The sequence below is a fragment of the Camponotus vicinus genome, unplaced genomic scaffold (assembly GCF_025532165.1).
Source record: "Camponotus vicinus isolate PSW18456_S1 unplaced genomic scaffold, iyCamVici1.0 SCAF_1, whole genome shotgun sequence".
Lineage (NCBI taxonomy): Eukaryota > Metazoa > Arthropoda > Insecta > Hymenoptera > Formicidae > Camponotus > Camponotus vicinus.
In genome coordinates, this window is record NW_028141945.1 from 12,946,006 (window position 1) to 12,970,454 (window position 24,449).

The 24,449-nt window shown below is 41.0% G+C and overlaps 1 protein-coding gene across 3 annotated transcripts in view; it reads right to left on the reverse strand.

Moving 5' to 3' along the window:
* Window positions 1–103: 103 nt before the first annotated feature.
* Window positions 104–24,449, reverse strand: part of LOC145975626 (uncharacterized) — a 55,584-nt gene continuing 31,238 nt past the window's right edge. For all 3 annotated transcript variants that reach the window (XM_083106245.1, XM_083106224.1, XM_083106234.1), the window contains 2 exons: window positions 6,414–24,444; window positions 104–6,061 (listed from right to left, as the gene is read on the reverse strand). In XM_083106245.1, coding sequence (XP_082962371.1) covers window positions 5,892–6,061; window positions 6,414–24,444 — 18,201 coding nt within the window. In that variant the 3' untranslated portion in view covers window positions 104–5,891. The remainder of the gene's footprint in view (window positions 6,062–6,413; window positions 24,445–24,449) is intronic.

A 24,449-nucleotide genomic window follows, 5' to 3' on the forward strand; every position in this document is an offset into this window, starting at 1 on the left:
AGGCTGAGAGAAATTTTAATAAATAATGAGAAATTTTAGTAAATAAATTTTTCAATAAAATATGAATAGAAATTAAAAAAAGTGAATATACAGTTGGTGAGAATGCAGTCTTGCAGGGCGCATGAGCTATTTATTTCCTCATTACAAACTTACATGACATGTAAAACAAAACACGCGTGGGCATGCAGAAGCAGGATTCCGAGAAAATCGGTGTAATTTCCAATAAATTCGATTTCCGATGTCGCGACCGCGAGTGAGAGAGAAAAGAAATGTATCTCGCGCCGCGAAGGAGACGCGGATACATGTTTCACTCTCGCGGTGTCCGCGGCATCCGAAGATCCGAAGATCCGCAGCGAGATTACATCGGTCTCGATCCTTGTGCAAAACACATCTCGAAACAGGCGGCTGATCTACGGTCGATCGACGAGGAGAAAATTAAGACGCGTGAGGCACACAGGCGAAGAGATTCTAAGGTATATATAGTGTATATTTATTATATTATTATTTTTTTTATCATATAGCATAACATCGTTATTTCTATAATAATAATAATAATAATCATAGCACCATGAACACTCCACAGTAAGTTCTTGTTTTTTTTTTAATTCGTTATTCGAAAAAACGCGACGCGCCGATGCGCTGCGACGGGTGAGAACCGCGATCGTGTAATCGTGTAATCGTGGAGGGAAACTCGAGCGACGCGCGCGTTCGAAGAAACGTCACGTCGAATGACATTTCGAGCACGTGTCCTCGAGAGTCTCTGTCTTTCCATCTTTGACAATTATTACGCGCGGATCCCTCGCGTTACCCTCGATATAACGCACGACAACGAAACTCTCTCGCTCGGATGTGACTAGATGATCGTCCGTTTATTTTTGTCTTTCTTTTTTTTAACGCTTGAGGAAACGAGATTTCTGACTAGAGCCCCGTGAGTATCTGAGAGAATTTCCCGGCGGAGGAAAGGCGCGGGTTTTTTTTTCTTCTCGTTTCTTTTCTTTTTTTTTTTGATTTTGCTAATTCGTGCCGTCCGGAACGAAATCATGATGGGAAAAACGCGAGCGAATCAAGAAGAGAAAACGAGAGCGAGATAGTCGCCGCTTTCCTCCGCGTAATGCGCGCGCGCGACCCGATAATTTCTCCCTCAATTGATGAAATATTTCTTGATTGTTTTGTCTTCGTCGGAGAAGGATATCACTGTTCTCACACCCGTCGAGCACCGCGATTTTGGGGGTTCGCACAGGTGTTGAGGCTCACGTTTTTCACATTTCTCCCTCTCTCTCTCTCTTTCTCTCTCGTATATCTTTCGCTCTATCTCTCTTTCTCACACTCGCTTATACTCCATTTATTAAATACTTCGTTCATATATTATATATAGATATCTATATATATATATAATATATATATATATATTTTTTTTTCTTCCCTCTCATATTTCCCGCTATCTGTTTCAATGAAAGCTCGTTCCTAATCTCTTATTTGTTCTTTTTTTATTATTTTTTATACTTTTTATTTAAATTACTCCCATAAATTTTTTTTATTTTTTATTTATTTAATCTATCCTGCGCGCATCATCATCGATCGACAATAGCTTCTCATTTAATAGTTTATTAATTTATTCTGTTCTCATTTAAAAAAAAATTTAATTTTATAATTTTTAACATCCTACCTAGATAACTGGTCATTATATTACTTGTCAATAAATAATATATAAATACATAGGTACATACTTCATCGTCATCATCTCTTTTTTTCTCTTTCTCGCTTCTCTTCCTCTCTTTTTCTTTTTTACGTCAGATCTATTCTCCTTTGTACTCCGACAATTTGCTGTCATTCGTTTGTATCAAGATATCGGTAAAGATTATAAAAACTTCTCTATTCGTATTCGAGAAATAGAAAGAGAAAGTGATGATGACGATGATAATGACCCGTTCCTCGCGAACGTAATCATAATAATATTAATAGAGTAATCGCAATAATAATAATAATAGCATAATAATAATAATCGCGCAATGATAACAAGCACAATAGTTGTTAAAAATAATCGGTAGAATAATAATAGTATTTATAACAATATCGATTGTTTTCGTTTTTCCCTCTTTTTTCAATGTCACAACGCCTTTCTCTCTTCCTCTCTCGCTTTCTCTCTCTTTCTTTTACACGTTTTTTTCCTATTATAAAATTTTATCGCTTTCCTCGCTTCTCTTTCGCTAATCAGCGAAATAAAATCTTGGTCGCGCATAGTTTAACCGAAAAAAGAAAAACGACGTAATCAGACTTTTCTCGTGGATTTTTACGACAATCGATTTTCACTATTCAAACGCTTTTCCGCGTCTGGTGAATGCGATACAATGATCGCGCAATAAACAAAGAGAATGAACAATAAAGATCAGACGAATGACGAATGATGAGTACATATATGCGTGTGAAAAGCAAGTCGGAACGGAAAAATATCGTAATGTGTAACTTACACAGGCGGTAAAAAACTTACGCACTAATCTATAGAAACCGGACCCGAAGGCCACGCTATATCGCGTGTCGATTGCAGCGACAAGACAAATCGTTTTTCATCACCATCTTCTCCCGATCGCTCGCCTCGATACCACCGTATCTTAACAAATGGTCATCAACGATCGGTCTAATCGAGCACCATCATTTTCGTGTAGGCACGAATGTGTCTCGTATAGAGGAGAGCTTTCTCCGACCTTCATTCAGCGAAATCCATTTTTTCGTCATAGGATATACTTCATGCTTCAACGCAACGTGCCGATGTCCTAATCTATCTCGCAAGCATCTTTTACTTCGAAGCTTCTTGACTTTCGCAAATTTTCATGTAAAATCCGATGACAATCGGCTTCGCCTTTAGCTGCGACGTGAACAAAAAGACGACTTTGCGATAAATATTATTTCTTCTCGTGTCCATGGATCTTGCGAGAATAATGTGGGCAAAGGTATCCTCTATAAGTTACAGTTTCGGTATATCGCGCTTAATCGCACTTATCTCTTATCGATTCTTTCCTTCCGCCCTATATATTTCGTGTTCCCTCGTAATTTCGAGACGATGATCGATCTCTTCTACGCATGCGCTCGATTCGCATAACCCTAAATCGCAGCTGTAGATTGCTCAAGGCGATTGCCGACTAAACCGACACGTTTTGATTTCGATTCGAATTTATGAGCGTCACGTTGATTCGACATGATGTGACAATTGCGATTTAGGAATACGCACATGGACTCGGCATTAAATGGATTTCTTAGGGTTACAACTATATGAATGTTTAGAAGATGCTTGACCTGATCTCTCTTTCAATTCCATAAAAGAGAAAAAAATTTCAAAATGGATAGCCAGACAACATAGATGTCGAAAAGTTGTAAAGACTTTCCTTCGAAGGTCTTTTACGTTGTATATATACATCTTAAATTTTTGCGTTATTTAAGCAAGTGTTTATCGACGTCTCTTCACGAAGATTTGCTCTGTAAACGTTTCCTATATATAACAAGATTTCAAATGCTTTCGTCGTGTAATAAAGATGAATAGGAGATCGATTCGTGTTCCAAGAAGTGAGGATTTCGAATAAACGGGATGTCGATATCTACGTTCGCAATTGTCTGTCATTGTATCTCATCACCTCATCACCTTATCATTGTCTCGTCATTTCGTCACCCGCTTTGTCTTTATGATAAAATGCCTTAGTTGAGAGAAAGTTAAGTACAAAAAGTTTTGTCGATCTGGACTCTTCTGAATTCACGTGATGTGATGATTTCAAAATCGCTGGCGAAGTCTGGAAACGAATCTATTTAAGGAATAACGATCGGTTTTCTTCAACAGCATTGTCGATACCTCAGAAAACAGTGACCAAGCAAAACAGTCCATCGAGCGTTTTCTTTTTAACTTTGAATCGTCATGATAGAATTGATGACATGACTTCCTCGTCATTGTAATGGAATTTTAATCCAACCTTTAAAGCTGCATCAAGTCTTAAGCATCCACTAATACTTCTCTTTTACTGCCTGTCAAACAAGTTTTCTTTGTCATGATCGTTCTTCTTTTGATTATTTTTAACAAATCATTTCTCTATTCGACATTTCTTCCTTTCAGAAGTATTCAGAAATCACTCGGAGTTTATTCCCAGGAAAGTTGCTTGTGCGATGCTAGAGTGATCCAATTATTGAAAATATGTTTTCATTTGACAGTTTTGATATTAGTTTCCACTTGATTACAGACAAGATTCTACTTAGATTCCTTCTCTCTCGTCATTCTTCATGAAGAATTGATGCTTCCAAAATCACAATCACTGTTCTCTGAAATTCCGTCCGTGTCGCATCAAGAAACAAAGGTCTCCCCGCAGTAAACAATCGTTTGTCCATCACAGATGTCTTGAAATGCATCGTCATCGCCCTGTGCTTCCTTCCACGGCAACAAAACGCTCTTTCGGACTTCTTCGAAAACATCCTCATCGGACTCCTCGACGCCTAACTCGGTCACGTCGCTCACGCGGGTCCCAAGATGACGAAAATCTGTCGTCAAGCTCGCGCGACCACCGCTCTACATATTCTCTACGATATAGAAACACGACACACAGATAATTCCCTATCCTAGTAGACTTTCCGATGGAATTTAGCCGTTTTTATCTACGCACGAATAGACATTTACGACGAGAAAGGGGGCCGTTAATTACGTAACAACGAAGGATAATGTTTCGTGGATAACGTGGAATAGTTCTCTTCTTGCATATCCCGTTTAAGGACGACGATCCATCGTCGATGGATCCGTCAAGCGCGCGTTTCGTTTCCCATTCACGATATATCTCACCGCGTGAATATGACATTCTCCTTCTCTCGTGTCCTTTTTCTTCTTTCACACTTATTTTTCTTTTTAACTGATACACTGAATACTACGCGGTGCTCTTAAAGCGGCAGCTGTGTCAGAGATATTAAAAGTTTTACTTTAATCTGCTGCTCGAGAAGAGGGTGGGGCCCGAGAAGATCTCATTGTGAGTGACACTGCGACCGTTCGACCCGCTGAACTCGTGGATCGGTAATCCTTAAAGTCACAATTTAGTCGGTAAGCACTATAACAGATTGTCCCAAGCCGCGAAATTTATAGACTTTTGACATCGATTCGCGATCGAACGATCGATCAAGCAATGTCACAATCATCGTTCCTCTTTGCTTTCAGGGCAAATCCTCTGCAAGAATTAACATTCCCGCGGTCGTCCTCGACTTGAGCAGTGATTGATAAGGTATTGCAGGCGGTATCAACGCGCTACATGGGCTGCGAACGGTGTGCGAAGTGTAGAAATACAAATATCCGTTAGACCAAAAAGAGAATATCCGCCGCTGTTATCAATACAGCGCGATCCTTAATCAAATTCTCTCTATTTCGATAATCGGCTTCTTAGAAGTAAGTAATTAATCTTTTACCTTGTGTCCGTACTAAGAAGAAAAATCCCTACAATCTCTCGTCTCGTCGCCCGCACCGTCCCCTCGCGAAAGAATACGGAGAACGTGTTAATTTGGATTAGAATAGATCTCGATCTGAGATCTGCGCGAACTCGAAGATCGATCTTTCTTCTTCGGGATAACCTCTATATAGAATTCGATAGGATTTTCTACGATCCTGCTAGGCCGCGGAGCTACGACTGCGAGGGAATCTCGAAAACTCGAGAAACGCCGTCTGTTTTCGGGTCTTCTACAAGGGGAAGAAGGAGTCAGGGCGTCAAGGCTCGCCCTGACGGGACGGTAGATCGGTCTACGCACGCGCGCGCGCGCGCGCGCTCGACCTCTTTTTTTCTATCTTTTTTTCGTAGGAATGGGTCCAAAAAAGCGGAATGATGACGCGTTCCGGACGCCGCTCAGAACTCGACTATTACGGCTGAGCAGGCTGCCAATCCCTAGAACTCGAGCCTGTAGGCGCTACAACTAGTCTCGTGATCCTGGAGATTGATGGTGCATCGGGACGCGGACGGTGATAGATCTATGTGATTCGCAGCGAGCGCCTCCTCGTTGTCGGCAACCCAGTAACCCAGAGTGTCGGTGTCGTAAGTCGGAATCATGGTTACCTCTAAGAAAAAAACGCAGAAAAAATGTCAGAGTATGCTTTCAAAACATGGACACGCAAGCAACGCGAATTATTAATGTTATATTTAATTTGAAATATACGAATAATAAAAATGAAGAGAGTGTTGTTTCTTCCTTGCGCTCCAACTACCGCGCTGTGGCTCTAATTTGCTAATTTTGTTTTAATTTTTAATTAATCATGGAAGTTATTAATCATGTGTTATCTCAAAATTTTTATCTTAATCTTAATCTTATAGAAAAAAAATTATTTTTTATTAAACTCTATAATAGTTTGTCATGGAAATGTAGATTTGTAATATTCTTAAGATATGTATATGTGTTTTCGCTGAACCTACCGAGATCCTTGTCTTCCCAAGTCTTTTTAGCTTCCAACAAAGCGTCATAGACCTCTCGGCTCGGCTCGGTGCCGCTAAAAACGTAATATCTCGCTCGCACTCGCTTAAAGAATTCCAAAGAAGTGTAGTACGAATTTCCATGATGTGGTACATAAGCCAGGTCCATATAAACCGGTTGAATTTTATTTTTCGAGTCCTTCAACTTTTTCTCGTTCTTACCAGGACTCTCCGAACGTTTCTTATTTTTAATATTCTCCGATTGGACCTTCTTCGCTTGCTTCCGTTCTTTCTTCGGCGTGCCGGGTGCTCCTTTATTCGAGACTTCATTAGTTGTCGGAGCGGGGGAAGGTAATCTAAGAGGTTCCCCCCAATCTTTTAACACATCGAAATTCAAGATATCGGAAGTCGATTCGCTTGAGCAGGACGCTTGAGCGGGATTTTTTAGATTAAATTTCTTGGGAGGTTTAGGTGATGGCAGGCCGAGAGGAGTACCCCATCCTTCCAGAGGATCCTTTTTCGAGTCACCCTTCGAATCGTCCTTGTCATCTCGGAAAGAAGACGACGGATGATCTTTTGCTTCGTCTTCGTGTCGAAGGCTACCGTTTGTGTACCTGGGCGCTATACCACTGCTAAAGGCACCGTTGGCCTCCTTCATCTCTTTGTGCTCCATCAGCGCCTTGTCGAAATCGAGATCGGCCTCGTCGACATATCTCTTCGCATCCGGCTTTTCGTAACTACCAGCGAATTCCTTTTCGACCATGAAACGGCTATGAACAGGGTCGCTACTCTTTTGCACGCCGGTCTCCCCATGGAAAGTCTTCATAGCAGAGATCTGAGCCGGTACCGCCGGTAACTCGCCATAAAAGCTACTGCTCATCGCAGCTGCCGAGAATTCCACCTGTTGTTCCTTCTGCTCATCTTCCTTGTCGGAGGACAGTTCATGGCGATGCGTTGTCTGTGGCGAATATCCCACTTGCGAGGTCGAAGATAAAGGCGAGCTGGGCGGCTCGTCATCGGAGAAGGTATGCCGTTCTTCGCTGCTACCCCATTGAGTCTGACTCACAACCTTGCTACCATGCTCACTCAACGGATCCCCCTTGTCGCTAATCGCGTCATCGGATGCCGGACTGCCGCTTCGTTGCGACTCCGAGGACTTGATGCTGCCGATGATGTTATTGATCGCGCTTTCCGCAGCATCCTTGCTCGGCAAACGCTCATCTACCTTCACATCAGTCTTCTCCGCTAGCACAACAGTCTCGCCTTTTTCATTCGTTGTTTCCGTAATCTCCCTAGTAGTTGTCACTATTTCGCCTTCGTCGGATATCATTTTTGTGGTGGTGATGGTAGTACGGATCACTTCACCCGATCTAAATCCTTCCGGTGTACCTGTTGATCGACCATCGGATCTTCGGTCGGGCGTTGATCTGCCCGACAAATGCGGCTGAATAGCGGCACCGTCTCGAATCAATGGCGACATGGGTATCTCCGGCGTGGATTTGCCTGTCGAGCCACTGAAGACGATGTCTTTGGGTAGGGATATATCTGGCGAGGATTTGCCGGAATAACTCTTATCATCCGATATTAGATCTCGTACTAACGGTAATACCGAATGTTCAAACTTGTCCGCGCCTAAGCGTTCTTTCACCGTGGATTCGAATTTATCCCCTTGTTTGAGATCTGGGGTCGATTTGCCGGAATCGTAGATTTTCGCGTCGGGCGTCGAAGTGCCCGATGTCACTGTTGTAATCGTCTCCTTAATAATCTCTTCCGCAGACTTGGTGGTCTCCGTCGCCATCTTGTCGGAATCGATTAGTTCCTCCAGTAGTTTCTCGCTGTCCACTGTATCACTGCTCTCTTTCACATCTTTCTTCGTGGTGACCTTGCCGTCCGGACCAGTGATTGTGGTTACCGTCGTCACGATTCGCTTCACATCAGCGCTACTCGTCACGTCGGGTACGCTTTCGTCGCTTACGACTCTATAAGTTGTACCCGAAGTAGGATCTTTGTAAATTTTGGAAGGATCAGTCTGCGATAATTCGGTATCCGGCAGTTCTTCCGTCAAGATCGTTCTTGTTGTTTTCGTTGTAATCGTTTTTACATATTCGCCTGAATCTTCTTTAGAATCGCTCGTTTCTTCATCAGGAACGACAATCTCACGTCTGATTACTTTTGTAATAATTTCGGGCTCGTCTTGCTCGATAATCTCGCGTTTGACGACTTTAGTAACTACTTCCGGTTCGTCATGCTCCACGATCTCCCGTTTAATGATTTTGGTAATTGCATCGGGTTCGTCTTGTTGAACGCTCGGCCGTTTAGTTTCTTTAGTTTCTACTGATTCCGATTCCTCCTGTGGTTCAACTATTTCGCGTTTGATTATTTTTTTAACTACGATGACGTCGCTATCCGATTTGGTTGCAGGCTCACCGGATGTTTCGGTCTCCGCTTCTTCCTGCTCGAGTATTTCGCGCTTCACAATTTTTTTAATTACAATTTCATCAGAGGATTGGTCCTCTTTTAAAATCTCTACGGTTTCTTTTTCCGATTCATCTTTATCAATAATTTCATGTTTCGCATCGTGTTTTTCCGGACTTTCTGCAGGAAGATGAGGTTCGGTGATCTTGCTTTCTCTCAGTATCGTGACAGTTTGCATAGGTTGCACGATCTTTGAATCTTCGACATCGGTTATGTGAGTCATGGTAAGAGTTCTCTCTGGTAATTTTTCGGATGTTTTGTCAGCAGCTTCGATTCCGGATTCGGGTGTCGCGTCGTGAGTGGCGAATTCTGGCGTCGACTTGCCGGAGAGTGTGGTTATGTGTGTTGTTCGCATCTCTGTCATACCGCCGACAAAGGCTTTATGGAACTGGCTCTCGTAATCTATCGGATAATCGGATTTATCTAATTGTCGCTCGCTCGGTTCCGCATACATCCCGCTCATTCTGTATTCGATGGAAGATTTCCTGGCATCGTATGGCAGTTCGTAAGTCACATCCGCCGTTCTGTCGTAACCATAAACTGCCTTATCATAGTCCTCTTCCGGCTCTTCCTCTTGATAAATCTCCACATCAACCACAGATTCCCTTGGTATTTTTCTTTTTAGTATGATCTCTTCCACAATTTCCAAAATAATGTATCTCGGCAGGGAAGTTCTGATAATTATTTCTTCGAGTATCACTTCCGTGATTCTGCGGCCTTTCTTTATGTACTCCTCCTCCAAGAGTTTTTCGATCTCTGTTCGTTTTTCCTCCGATATCAAGATCTCTTCGTCTATATGCGGTTCTGATCGAACTGGACTATCCTGGGTTGATTTGTCAGAAGGGATGGGCTCCGGACTAAGGCTGGGACTAGCAGAAAGAGCTTTCGTGTCTTGAGCGCTGTCTGTGGGAGATATTTTACCATCTTCGCCCTTTATAGTAGCGCTTGGTTTTTCACGAGGATACTCCTGAGTAACGCCAGTTTGCTCCAAATTCAAATCGGCCGATACTATCGACTCATCTCTTTTCTTGATAATATCCGGACTCTTTTCTCTCAGTTCCTCTAAATCACCTTCAATCAAGGTATTCCTAGGTATATGTTTGGTGACAATAATCTCTTCAATGATAGTAATAATAATGTATCGTGGCAAGCCTTTGAGAATGACGATTTCTTCCAACATTTCCGGTGTAACTTTCTTTTTCTTCGCGATAAATTCTTCGGTTATATACTTTTCTACATCTGCCTTCTTTTGCGGTGGCAATGTTGTCATTTCTTTTTCATATTGAGATTCGGACGATTCATCGTCGACAAAGTCAAAGACCGCGCTCTTGGGTATATTTTGACGGCTGATAATATCTTCTATTATTTCCATTACTATAAATTGCGGCACCGAGTACGTCATAACCAATTTCTCAATCATTATTAAACTGATTTTCTTTTTTCTTACGATAAACTCTTCTAAAATATACTTTTCGATTTCCGCTTTTTTCTCGGCTGTTATTTTGACGATGTCTTCTTCTTCATCATCTGCTTTTTCTATTGTTCTCGGCTGTGTAGTGTCTGGCTCTCCAAAATCGGCGAATCGTTTCTCGCGAATTTTACGCATTTCTTTTTGAATCATTTCAGGAGATGTCGCAGGACTCTTCTTTTCTTGCGGTGAGCTTTTATCTTCGTCCTTTTCGTCAAATGATTGTTTTGTGTCAATATGCTTTAATGTATCCTTTTCGTCCTGAGAAAGTACTTTCTCTGGTAGCTTGTCATCAAATAAACTAGCTGTTCTAGATCTACTGGCTGGAATTTTATCGCCAATATCGATGACGCTTTGCGAACGTGATCTATCTTTCGGGGTTTTATCTAATGGCGAACTGGCTCGCGACGACTTAGCAGATTCATCCTTCAGAATTTTTCCAATATCTAAACTCGGCGCAATCTTAGCATCGATATCATCAAGTTTCTCGCTAGCAACGCTTGACGATCTAGACTTTTCTTTCTGATCGAATTTGTCGTCGGCTAAACTTGGTGATTTTGAAACATCGGATGGTGATTTTGGTTCCGTTTTGTCACTGATAATGCTTAATGATCTCGTTTTATCAATTAATTCTTGTTCGGATGTTTTCAGTCCGTCAATATCTATCTTCTCCAATGATCGCTTATCAAGAACAATGCTAGAAAATTGCGATTTGTCATGTGGAATATCATCATCCGATTTAATATCCAATTTTTCGATAACTGTCGAAGGTTTCACGTCGATAAGATTCAGAGATTTATCGCTGGCATCTTCGTAATATTCTTTAGTGCCGACCTTACTGTCCGTCACCTTTTCATCAGATTTATCGCTGGCAGTGCTGGGAGATTTGCTCCGATCAACAGGTGGTTCTAATTTGTCAGAGGTGGTAAGTGATATCGATTTTCCAAATGATTCCGCTTTCTCGGTCGTGAGACTTACAACGCTGGATGATCTGGATTTATCGATTGGCGGTTCTATGATATCCTTAAGATCTGGTTTGTCTTCTGTAATACTGGTTTTTCTCGAGCTGGATTTTTCACTCGCTATGCTTGGAGATTTACTTCTGTCGTGTGGTTCTTTCATTGTTTGAGGAACTGTAGGAGAAACCGGTATTTCAATTGGTTCTTTTTGATCAGTCGTCACGCTTATCACACTAGGCGATCTAGACTTGTCAACTGGCAGTTCTGACAAGTCTGCCGTATCTCCAGCGACACTTGACGGTTTGGAACTTATGATTGATTTCGCCTCCTCTGACTTTTCGCTAGCTACGCTTGGCGATTTGCTTCTATCAAAACCTTCTTTTTTATCTAGAACTGATTTTGCCTTTTCTGTCGGCTCTTTCTGATCAGATGTGATACTCGTGATACTCGATGACTTAGATTTATCCAGCGGGTGTTCGGTAACGTCCGTTAAATCGGATTTGTCTTCGGTAATACTTGACGATTTTGAATCACCGAACGATTTTTTATCATCGGATTTATCGCTTGGTAATTTTTCAACTTGTTGTTCTGCAACGTCCTTTAAATCTGCTTTCTCACCAGCAATGCTGGGTGATTTGGAGCGGTCCGTCGTTTCTTTCTGCTCGCTTGTAATGCTTACAACGCTGGTGGACCTAGATTTGTCTGCCGTCAGTTCTTTTCCATCTGATTTGTCTTCAACAATACTAGGTGATTTCGATCGTTCTTCTGGTTCTTTTGAATCACTCATCGCAATAGGTGATTTGGATTTGTCGCCCAGTATTTTTTCAATTTGTTGCTCCACAACATCCTTCAAATCCGGTTTTTCGCCAGCAATACTAGGTGATTTAGAGCGGTCCGTCGTTTCCTTCTGCTCGCCTGTAATGCTCACCACGCTGGCGGATCCGGATTTGTCCGCCGTCGGTTCTTTTTCATCTGATTTGTCTTCAGCAATGCTAGGTGATTTCGATCGTTCTTCTGGTCCTTTTAAATCATTTATAGCACTAGGTGATTTGGATTTATCGCTCGGTGTTTTTTCAATTTGCTGCTCCACAATATCCTTCAAATCCGGTTTTTCGTCAGCAATGCTAGGTGATTTAGAGCGGTCTGAAGTTTCTTTTGGCTCGCTTGTAATGCTTACTACGCTGGCGGATCTAGATTTGTCTGCCGTCGATTCTTTTTCAGCTGATTTGTCTTCAGCAATGCTAGGTGATTTCAATCGTTCTTCTGGTTCTTTTGAATCACTTATCGCACTAGGTGATTTGGATTTATCGCTCGGTGTTTTTTCAATTTGTTGGTCCACAACATCCTTCAAATCCGGTTTCTCGCCAGCAATGCTAGGTGATTTAGAGCGGTCTGTCGTTTCTTTCTCGCTTGTAATGCTTACAAAGCTGGTGGATCTAGATTTGTCTGCCGCCGGTTCTTTTTCATCTGATTTGTCTTCAGCAATACTAGGTGATTTCGATCGTTCTTCTGGTTCTTTTGAATCACTCATCGCACTAGGTGATTTGGATTTGTCGCTCGGTGCTTTTTCAATTTGCTGCTCCACAACATCCTTCAAATCCGATTTCTCGCCAGCAATGCTAGGTGATTTAGAGCGGTCTACCGTTTCTTTCTGCTCGCTTGTAATGCTTACCACGCTGGCGGATCTAGATTTGTCTGCCGTCGGTTCTTTTTCATCTGATTTGTCTTCAGCAATACTAGGTGATTTCGATCGTTCTTCTGGTTCTTTTGGATCACTCATCGCACTAGGTGATTTGGATTTGTCGCTTGGTGTTTTTTCAATTTGCTGCTCCACGATATCATTCAAATCCGGTTTCTCGCCAGCAATGCTAGGTGATTTAGAGCGGTCCGTTGTTTCTTTCTGCTCGGTTGTAATGCTCACCACGCTGGCGGATCTAGATTTATCTGCCGTCGGTTCTTTTTCATCTGATTTGTCTTCAGCAATACTAGGTGATTTCGATCGTTCTTCTGGTTCTTTTGAATCACTTATCGCACTAGGTGATTTGGATTTGTCGCTCGGTGCTTTTTCAATTTGCTGCTCCACAACATCCTTCAAATCCGGTTTTTCGTCAGCAATGCTAGGTGATTTAGAGCGGTCCGTCGTTTCTTTCTGCTCGCTTGCAATGCTTATAACGCTGGTGGATCTAGATTTGTCTGCAGTCGGTTCTTTTTCATCTGATTTGTCTTCAGCAATACTAAGTGATTTCAATCGTTCTTCTGGTTCTTTTGAATCACTCATCGCACTAGGTGATTTGGATTTGTCGCTTGGTGTTTTTTCAATTTGCTGCTCCACGATATCCTTCAAATCCGGTTTCTCGCCAGCAATGCTAGGTGATTTAGAGCGGTCCGTCGTTTCTTTCTGCTCGCTTGTAATGCTTACAACGCTGGTGGATCTAGATTTATCTGCCGTCGGTTCTTTTTCATCTGATTTGTCTTCAGCAATACTAGGTGATTTCGATCGTTCTTCTGGTTCTTTTGAATCACTTACCGCACTAGGTGATTTGGATTTATCGCTCGGTGTTTTTTCAATTTGCTGCTCCACAACATCCTTCAAATCCGGTTTCTCGCCAGAAATGCTAGGTGATTTAGAGCGGTCCGTCGTTTCTTTCTGCTCGCTTGTAATGCTTACAACGCTGGTGGATCTAGATTTATCTGCCGTCGGTTCTTTTTCATCTGATTTGTCTTCAGCAATACTAGGTGATTTCGATCGTTCTTCTGGTTCTTTTGAATCACTTACCGCACTAGGTGATTTGGATTTATCGCTTGGGGTTTTCTCAATTTGCTGCTCCACAACATCCTTCAAATCCGGTTTTTCGTCAGCAATGCTAAGTGATTTAGAGCGGTCTGTAGTTTCTTTTGGCTCGCTTGTAATGCTTACTACACTGGCGGATCTAGATTTGTCTGCCGTCGATTCTTTTTCATCTGATTTGTCTTCAGCAATGCTAGGTGATTTCAATCGTTCTTCTGGTTCTTTTGAATCACTTATCGCACTAGGTGATTTGGATTTATCGCTCGGTGTTTTTTCAATTTGTTGGTCCACAACATCCTTCAAATCCGGTTTCTCGCCAGCAATGCTAGGTGATTTAGAGCGGTCTGTCGTTACTTTCTCGCTTACAATGCTTACAACGCTGGTGGATCTAGATTTGTCTGCCATCGGTTCTTTTTCATCTGATTTGTCTTCAGCAATACTAGGTGATTTCGATTTGTCGCTCGGTGTTTTTTCAATTTGCTGCTCCACAACATCCTTCAAATCCGGTTTCTCGCCAGCAATAGGTGATATAGAGCGGTCTATCGTTTCTTTCTGCTCGCTTACAACGCTGGTGGATCTAGATTTGTCTGCCGTCGCTTCTTTTTCATCTGATTTGTCTTCAGCAATACTAGGTGATTTCGATCGTTCTTCTGGTTCTTTTGAATCACTTATCGCACTAGGTGACTTAGATTTATCACTCGGTGTTTTTTCAATTTGTTGGTCCACAACATCTTTCAAATCCGGTTTCTCGCCAGCAATGCTAGGTGATTTAGAGCGGTCCGTTGTTTCTTTTTGTTCGCTTGTAATACTTACAACGCTGGCGGATCTAGATTTTTCATGAAGTTGTTCTATAACGTCTTTCAAATCTGGTTTTTCATCGACGACACTTGGTGATTTTGAATGGTCAAACGGTTCTTTCTTTTCTTCTGTAATGCTGATGACGCTTGGAGATCTGGATTTATCAGTTACTGATTCCGTTACGTCTTTTATATCCGGTTTTTCGCCAGCAATACTGGGTGATTTCGAATGTTCTGCTTTTTGAGTACTCGTTACGCTCGTAATACTTGATGATCTCGATTTGTCAGGAGGCATATCGATTATGTCTTTTAAATCTAATTTCTCTCCAGCAATACTAGGCGATTTCGAGAGATCAATGGGTTCTTTTTGTTCTTCTGTAACACTTATAACACTAGGCGATCTTGATTTATCATGTGATGGTTCTTCAACGTCTTTCAAATCTGGCTTTTCGTCGACAGTACTTAATGATTTCAAATGATCGGCAGGTTCCTTTTCATCAGTTACGATACTTGAAACACTTGATGATCTTGACTTTTCGATCGGCTCTTGTGTAAGATCCTCTAATTTTTCTTCAACAAAGCTTGGTGATTTTTTTATTTCCTCTGGAATATGTTGTTCTTTAACGATACTAGATGATCTTGATTTTTCAGATGATTCTTTTTCCTCGATGTCTAATTTTTGGTCAACAAGACTCGATGACTTGCTCTTATCAACAAATTCTCCGCTCGGTGATTTTTCTTTAAGTCCTGATTCTTTAGATTCGCTAATGGTGCTGGTCACACTCGATGATCGGGATTTGTCTAACGGAGGTTGTATTTCTTTCAGGCCTGTTTCATCGAGTTTCGGAGATTTTTGCGCGTCCTTCGGTACTTCGGTTTTATCAATGAGTGACTTTGATATCGGAAGCTCTTCCAACTTATCATCTTTATCGATTGCTATACTAGGCGATTGGGCTCTTTCGATTGGTAGGTCCATATCCTTGAGATCTATTTTTTCTACAGAAATGCTTGGTGATCTAGAACTTACTTTTTTGCTATCTGATTTATCACTAGCTACACTGGGAGATCTACTTTTATCTTGTTCTTCAGTCTTATCGATATCTTTAGGCGATTCTGGCCTATCAAAAATAGGGGATTTTTGTTTCTCTAAATAATGCTCCGTCACATCTTGAAGATCCGACTTATCCGTGGCTATACTCGGTGACTTCGAACGCTCGGCTTCTTTTTTCTCATCAGATCTATCGCTGATTGCGCTTGGAGATTTAACTTCATCAATTGGTCCCTTTTCATCATAATGTTCTTCACTTTCGAGAATAGGCAATTTTTCAATTATTGTTTCTTTCTCGACGGCGCTAGGTGATTTTAGCTTAACAGTTTCCTTCTCTTCGGTTTTATCACTTAAAACACTAAAAACTTTATCGGGGGATTTAATATCCTGTTCAGATTTTTCACTAGTGATACTTGGAGTTTTAGATTTATCTACCGGTTCCTTTTCTTCTGGCTTCTCTTTAACTTCAGACATTTTCTTATCGATTGATGCACTAACAATACTTGGTAATTTATATTTGTCGATTACATCTTCCTTTTCTTCTTTATCAGGACTAACAGGAGATTTTGAACGAATAGATTTGTTATCGTCGGATTTTTCACTAGATATACTTAAAACATCTTTCTCTTCGTGCTTTTCGCTGCTTATGCTTGGCGATATAGATTTTTCAAGTGGGGCTTTTTCGTCTGTACTGGTAGCAATAACAGGTGATGTAGGTTTTAAATCCAATTCTTTCATCTCGAGTTTTTCCGACATTTGATCTTTACTTTCCGGACTCGGTGTTTTTTCTATAGATTCTAATTCCTTATCTACTATCGATTTAATTTCTTTAATAGATTCAGATAATTTTTCAGTGACTGCTTCGGAAACAACATCTTCTTCGCTAATGGATGTCTTCGTAAAATACATTTCAGGTTTGTCTGTGGGTGACTTTGAGAAAATCGTCTCGGCCGGTGAAACGTCTTCGGAACGGAGCGACTCAGGTGTTTTCGAAACACCAGTTGTTCCTATCTTTTCAGATTGTGCCTTTTCGATTGGAAGTGTCGGTTTCTCTGTTGATTCGACTGGAGACTTTTCCGCTGTCATATCAGGAGATAATTTTGATTTTTGTACATCTTCATGTTTTATTTCAGATGGCGAAGGAGATTTTTCTATTTTTTCGATATCTTTTGTAGGACTTTTTGGTTTCTCAATCTTTTCAACAGTTTCTTCAGCCATAAGTTTTACTTTTTCAATCTCTGTATCTTTAACAGGAGATTCCGGTTTTCTTTTTTCTTCAGGTGATGGTAATGCATCCTCGGCTGCAATTTTATCTGGAGTCTTCAAGTCTTCTTTCTCCATAGGAGATTTCGGCTTTATAATATCTTCCGATTTCTCCGGTGCTTTTGGCTTATTGTCATCGATTAATGGTATTTTAACATCTTTGGGTTTTTGCAATTCTAATTTTTCCAAACTGTCTTCAAGATCCTGTGAATCACGAGGAGATTTTTCTAAACTGTCTTCAGAAGTGATTTTGTCCTTACCTTCGGGAACAGATTTCTCGGAAATGCTATCTTTTTCAGGAGTGCTCACGCTTGAGTGCAACGAGTCTTTATCTAAAAGTAAGGAATCTTTATCTGGTGTGGATTTAACGGATACATCTTTGAGAGAATCGTCCGGAGTGACGGTCTTCGTAAAAATTATGCTGCCGGTCGGACAAATCTCTGTTTCTTCTCTGCCATCCTCGCTGCAAGCCGTGACCAGCATTCTTTTCACAGTGCCAAGACCTTCATCGACTTTTGCAGGCTTATCTGCTAGGTATTTCTCATCTTTAATTTTTTCAAGAGGTTTAACATCCTCAACATGTGGCTCATCTTTCGGCTTTATTATTTCGTCTTCTGGCTCTTTTGAGATACTTGTTTTTTTATGTAAAGCTTCCTCAGATAGTTCTTGAGAACTCTCTTCCTTCTTAGTTATTGGAGTTTCTTTAATTTCTGTAGGTTCCAATAATTTGGATTTTATATCTTCAAGTAATTCTGTCTTCGGCTCTTGTGCAAAGTCTGTTGCATCTGTGAGTTTTGTTTCTGGCTTTCCTTCAACTTTTTCAAGAAGTCTTTCGGTAAGAAGAACGATATCTTTTGTTTCGTCTTTAATTGGAGATGTCGGTTTTGATTTATCGTCTTTTGTTGTAAGTTCTTCGACTTTTTCTTTCGCAGGCTCAATTTCTTTCGTTTTATCTGGCTCGTCAATTAATTTTGTACTTGGTGGGACAGCTTCCGGAACAGCAGCTATATCAATTGAAGATCGTTTATCGGAGATGTCTTTAAGGATTTCTTTTTCTTCAACTTTTTTCAGTTCACCTACTTTCTCAATTAAAGATTTCTCTTTTGAAGAAACGTCATCTGTCTTTTCTTTAGCCTCGTCCAAATATTTCTCCGTAGTGTCAACGATTTCTGATATCTCGGATGTCTCTGGTTCTTCAAGTTCTCGTTTTTTATCATCGAGTTTAATATCTTTTTCCACGTCGACCCGAGGCTCTTCCTTTCCTACTTTTTCTTTGGTTTCTTGCACAAACTTCTCATCCGCCTCGATCACTTCACTCATAGTATCTTCCACAGTCTCTTCGATATCTTCCTTTTCTTTCATCTCATCTGCCTTCTCGGGAGACGTAATGGATACATCGTGCACCTTGTATTCCTGTTCTACAGCTTCAAAATCGTCAATCACGTCTTTTTCATGCTCCTTTGCAGTCACAGGCAAAACTTCTGTTTTAATCGGCGAAATCTCTTTCTTTTTTTCATCGAAACTCTTTCTAGGTATACTGACAAAACCGTCTACTTCTTCTTCTTCCTCCTCCTCTTCAACAATATCCTTTTCAGACGTAGGTGATAATTTTTCTTCACTAACTTCGTGCTCAGGCACATCTTTTTTTAATTCAACTGGAATTTTTTTCTTTTCGTCAGGACTAAGCACTTCAGTGATCGATTTCCTTTTTTCAGCCAGAACTTCCAATTCTGGAGATATTTTTTCCTTGATTATGTGCGATAATTCTTCTTCGGTTATTCCAAGTACCGTATGCCTCGGTATTTTTCTCTTAATGATAATTTCCTCGATAATTTCGATAATTATTCTTTTAGATATCTTCTTTTTACCACAGATTTCTTCAAGTTTTTGTACGTTAATGCTATCCCCTTTGGTAACATATTCCTCGACAATATATTCTTCGATTTCCGCTCTTTGTTGCGGAGTTACCGATTCTTTCATTTCCGAAATTTCCGCGCTAGGAACTTCAATGATTGATTTTCGTTTCTCCTTCAAAATTTCTGTTTCTGATATCTTCTTTTCTTCTTTATCTTCAGGCGTCGTTTTGGATATCATTGATGCATCGAGTTCTTCCTCGGTAACATCAAATAATACATTTCTAGGAATTTTCTTTTTAATAATAATTTCTTCGATAATTTCAACGAGAATTTTCTTGGGAATAGCCTTCTTAGCAGAAATTTCGTCAATTATCGATGCAGTAATCATTTTCCCCTTAATGATATATTCATTAACGACGAATTCTTCAATCTCCGCTCGCTTTTGAAGTATAATTGGTTCTTCTACTTCAGTTGGAGCACTAGAAACCTCAGCAATCGACTCTCGTTTCGCAGTTATGTCTATTTTTGGTGTTATTTGCTCCTCTGCTGATTCTTCTGGCGATTCTTCTGGCGATTCTTCTTTAATTATTTCTGATAGCACTTCTTCTGGAATATCCAGTACCATGTGCCTAGCAATCTTTCTCTTGACAATAATCTCTTCGATAATTTCGATGACGATCTTCTTAGGCACGATTTTCTTAATCGAGATTTCCTCGATGATTTCTATAGTAATTCGCTTCTCTTTGATAATATATTCGTTAACAATATAATCTTCAACTTCCATTCTTTTTTCAGGCGTAATATCTTCTTTTAACTTTAGAATTTCAGGGTCGTCCACCACGCTTTCTCTGGATAGTCCCTTCTTTACGATAATCTCTTCGATAATGTAAATCACACGTTCCCTCGGGATACGCTTCACCACGGTAATGTATTCGATCACTTCAATGGTAATCTTTTTCTTTTTTGTGATAATCAGTTCCTCAATGACTTCCTCGACAGGTGCTTCCTTGCTGAGAACTTGTTTAATATCATCTGGCAGTTTAGGTAATTCCTGAAGGCCAATCTCCAATTCCTTATCATATATTTTATCTGCGCTAAATTTCGGTGAAGTAGGCGTAGAACCAGGAGTCACCATTACTATTTCTGCCTTTGCCGGCGAAACTTTTTGTTCGAAGCTTATTACAGGATGTTCTATGTCGCTTTCCAGTTTATCCTCAAAAGACGGCCGTTTCGCCATTTCTTTCGCGCATATACTCTCAATACCGGCCTGCATCACATCTACTTGACATGTATCGTCGACGGCTAATTTTTTATGTTGATCACAAATATGCTGATCATCTTTCAACATTTCTGCACATATTTTTTGAACATCTTTCTTATCTTTTGTGATATCTTTCACAGGTGAAGTAACCATATCATCTTGTTTTTTAATCATTTTCACGCAAGGCTCTTTCTTAACTTCGACAGCATCGGGTTTTTCAGATGATACCAAAAGTTTGTCAGATTTTTCGATCAGTTCTTCAACCTTTTCGTGAACCGGAAATACTTCGGCGACATCAATCTTCTTCGATGTCACAATATCCTCATAAGCAAGTTTAGATTCGTCTTCTTCCAATTTAGTATCTTTCTCTTGAGTTACTTTTTCGCTTGGTATCGAGAGTTTCCTTTCGGTCGAAATTTCTTCTTTCGACGGTTTTCTATCTGGAATTGACGAGATCTCTTCCTTCTTAGAAGCTTGATCGAATAATGTCTTATCAGAAAAAAAATCATCTTCCTTAAGAACTTCAGCAACTTTCTTTACGATTTCTATAACATCCTTAGGTTTATCTTCGAGATTGATTCCAGCAGTACCTGCGAGAACCTCTCCGACATCCCTAACGGCTTCCTTCATATCTCTATATGGTCCTTCTGGTTCTTCTTCATACTCCTCTTCGAATTCTTCATCCTTTGGTATAGCAAACTTAACTTTCTCCGGTTCTTTTATGTCGAGTGAGCTCTCGATATGCGGTTTTATCTCTTCTAATTTTTCAGCCACCCCTTCCAAGGTATCCTTTACAATATCCTTCAAAGTAGGTGATACATCATGTTGCATCTCTTCTTCTTTAACTTTTTCCTCTAAAGATTCCAACGAATCTCTTAAACTATCCTTCACAGTTTTAAATTTCTTAGAGGCTTCTTCCAGAAGAGCCTTTACTTCTTCAGCATCCTCTCCTATATCTTCTTCCTTCAGAAGTTCAATTTCCTTAGCAATTTCTTTATCGTCCACTGGTTTCGATGATACATCCTTCGCGAACAATACTTCTTCGATTTCAGCTTCTGCTTTTTTAATATCTCCAAATTTTTCAATCAGAAGCTTTTCTTCAATATCAGACACACTTTTTCTCTGCGCATCAAATATTTCCTCTTGCATGAATGCCGCAGTATCTTTAATGGCAGCCGTTTTCACATCGACAATCGTAGGTTTCACTTTTTCAAATATCTCAGGTTTGTCAGCGGGCTTGCCGACTTTAGGGAACATTTTTTCTACATCGACCTCTTCAAAGAGCGTTTTTTCTTGAAGCTTTGCTTCCTTCGGAGAACTGGATTTCGAAGAGGATTTCTCGTCGGAATCCTTGTCGGATTCTTTCTTCGACTTTTTAGTCAATTTATCAATACCCTTTTCAAACTTATCTGCCACTTTGCCGAAGAAACTGAAGACACCTTTTTGCTCCTTTACAGGTGGTGTAGGTAGCTCTTTAATTTCTTGTGTAGTCGGTGACGGTTTTTCCTCTTTTCCCTTCTCAAAATCTTCCATTCTGTAAAGTTTAGGATCGACTTCCTCGTGAACTGGCAGATCGGCGACTTCGTCGGGCGTCTTGACGATGTCTCTTTGCAGATTCTGCATCGCTTGGCGAACATCAAACACTTTGACCTCCGGTTTCGCGGAAATAGTTTCCGGAACTACCTCTTCCTTTAACTTCACAGGAGCGTCCTTCTCTTTCACTTCTTCGATAACGTGTTTCTCATCGATATCCTCTTTTATTTCATCCAACGGTATTCGCTCATCTTCAGGCAAAGTTGGAGCGGTTGTAGTGGCTCCCGATTCTATCGTTGAGATTCGTTCTTGAGATTCTTCCCTCTTCTCAAGAATATGCTCCTTTTGATCGACGTCCGGCTTTATATCTGTATCAGTCTTTTTTTCTGACGAATCCAATTTGTCTGGACTCAGACTAGATGGTTCTTTTGTAATGTCCTCGCTGTCCTTTTTAGCGGAGTCATCTTTCTCTTCGGTTTTCTGCACGATTTCAGCAGCGGAAGCTATTATTTCTTTCACCTCTTTTTGTAATTGTTCCTTGTGTTCCGAAGACAGCCCAGCAATCTCCTCTTTCTCCACGATTTCATCAATTTTTTTTTCTGGGCTCTCGTCTTTTCCTTTCTCCTCGGGTTCTTCTTTCTGACCTTTTTCCCTTAGTGTCTCCGTGTCTTGTAAGACTTTCACTTTTTCCGACTCGGCCTCGTCAAGAACATGTTTCTGTTCGCCTTCGCCGCTTTGAGCCGAGTCCTCGGTATAGACTTCTTCCTTCTCTACAATGAGGTACTCGTCTTCTTCAGTCAATTCCTGGCTTTCTTTTCTGGAACCTTCTTTTTTAGGCATGTCCTCAATTTCGGCAGTGACATCCTCTTCCGTAATATCCTCTTCTTTTTTATCTATGGCCTCGGCTGTAATTTCATCGTCTCCCTCAAAACGATCGTCCTTCCGAATCTCTTCAATCCTCTCTGCCTTTTGTAGAACAGCTTCAATTTCCTCAACGACCTCTCGTTCTTCTTTGAGATCGGCCAACACTTTACTTTCTATAGAATCCAGCGACATATCTTCAGATTGCTCGATTAAACTTTTATCAATTGGCTTTACAGATTCCGGTTCTATTCCAGACGGAGTAGAAACCGTGGACGAATCGGTGGTGCCTTTGTCGCCCTTTACTTTACGAATGACACCATCTTTATCAGATTTCACGGAAGTGGTCGGCGTGCTCCGAGTAGATTTTGCTGGACTGCCTGGCATACGAGCTTTGCTAGGACTAACTGGTTTCGTGCGACGACTGATCGGTTTCCTATCCGTTGGTTTAGGTTTCGCGGACACTTTAACGGCAGGAGCCGCGACATCTTTTACGGCAGACTTCTCGACTTCGGATTTTTTTTGTTCCACCACTTTTCTATTATTAGCCTCCTTGGCGCTCTTGGCTGGAAGACTGGGCATGGCTTTGAGCGCTAGTTTTGTCTTTGGCGCGGCTTTCGATATCTCCGTCCTTGCGGTACCGTTCAAGGTCTTCTTCGGCGTCGTAGGGGAAGACTTTACAGCATCTTTCTTCTCTGTGCCGGAAGGTTTAGCTCTTTTCTCACTCGACTTTGGCTTCGGAGTTACTTCGCTCTTTTTCAACTCGGTCTTTATCTTGCTTTCCTTTGCTTCTTTTTTCTTTGGCTCAGGCTTGACTTTAGGTTCCTTAATTTCCTTGGATGCAGTCTTATCGGATTCCAGTTTAATTAAATCACCTTTTTTTATTTCATCCTCCCGTTTCTCGGGTTTCTCTACTTTAATCGGCTCCTTTTTTGACTCCTTTTTCACTTCTTTCAATTCTTTCTCAATTTTCTTGCTTTCCTTTGCCTCAGTTTCAATCTTCTTATTTTCCGCGACTTTTTTCATCTTCGTTTCGGTCTTGAGTTTACTCGTGGGAATAATTGGCGTCGATTGAGGAGTTGTTTTAGAAATTGTTTCATCTGCTGGCTTAATAGACTTGGGCTCCGATGGTTCTCTTTTCTCTTTCTTTGGCTCTGAAATTTTCTTCGATTCCTTCTCGATAAGGCCAAATTTCTTAATCGGTTTGTCTCTGAGCGTCGCCAGAGATGTTGACGGCGACAGTGTTTTTGCTGAACATACTGGGTGCTTCAGAAAATCTAAATGCTTGAGTCGTTCAAAACCTTCGAAAATTTTGTGCTGTGGCGTGCTGCCGGGGAAGAGAATTCGCGTGATATTATCCTCGGGATTAGCCGGCTGCCAAACTAGGAGCGCGCATATCGACACGAGATTCTGAATCGGGAATGTGAGATTATTCGAGTCCTTCTTGTGAGAACCGGCAAACAGCTTCGAATCCGACGCATGCCACTTGGATAGAAACTCGCGCACTTCGCGACTGTCTTTGCTTGGACTAAGCACGTACATGTCCAACGTGCCATGGCCTACTTTGTGATAGAGATTAATCGGTTCGGAATCTCTGTAGCAAGGATGAGCACGGAGATTGATATGCCGAAGATTCAGCACCATCTCCTGACCGATATCGGTAAGATTGAGGATGAGGGGATCAATATCCTTATCGCCATCAGGTGAATTTGATTGTCTTCTTTCCTGTA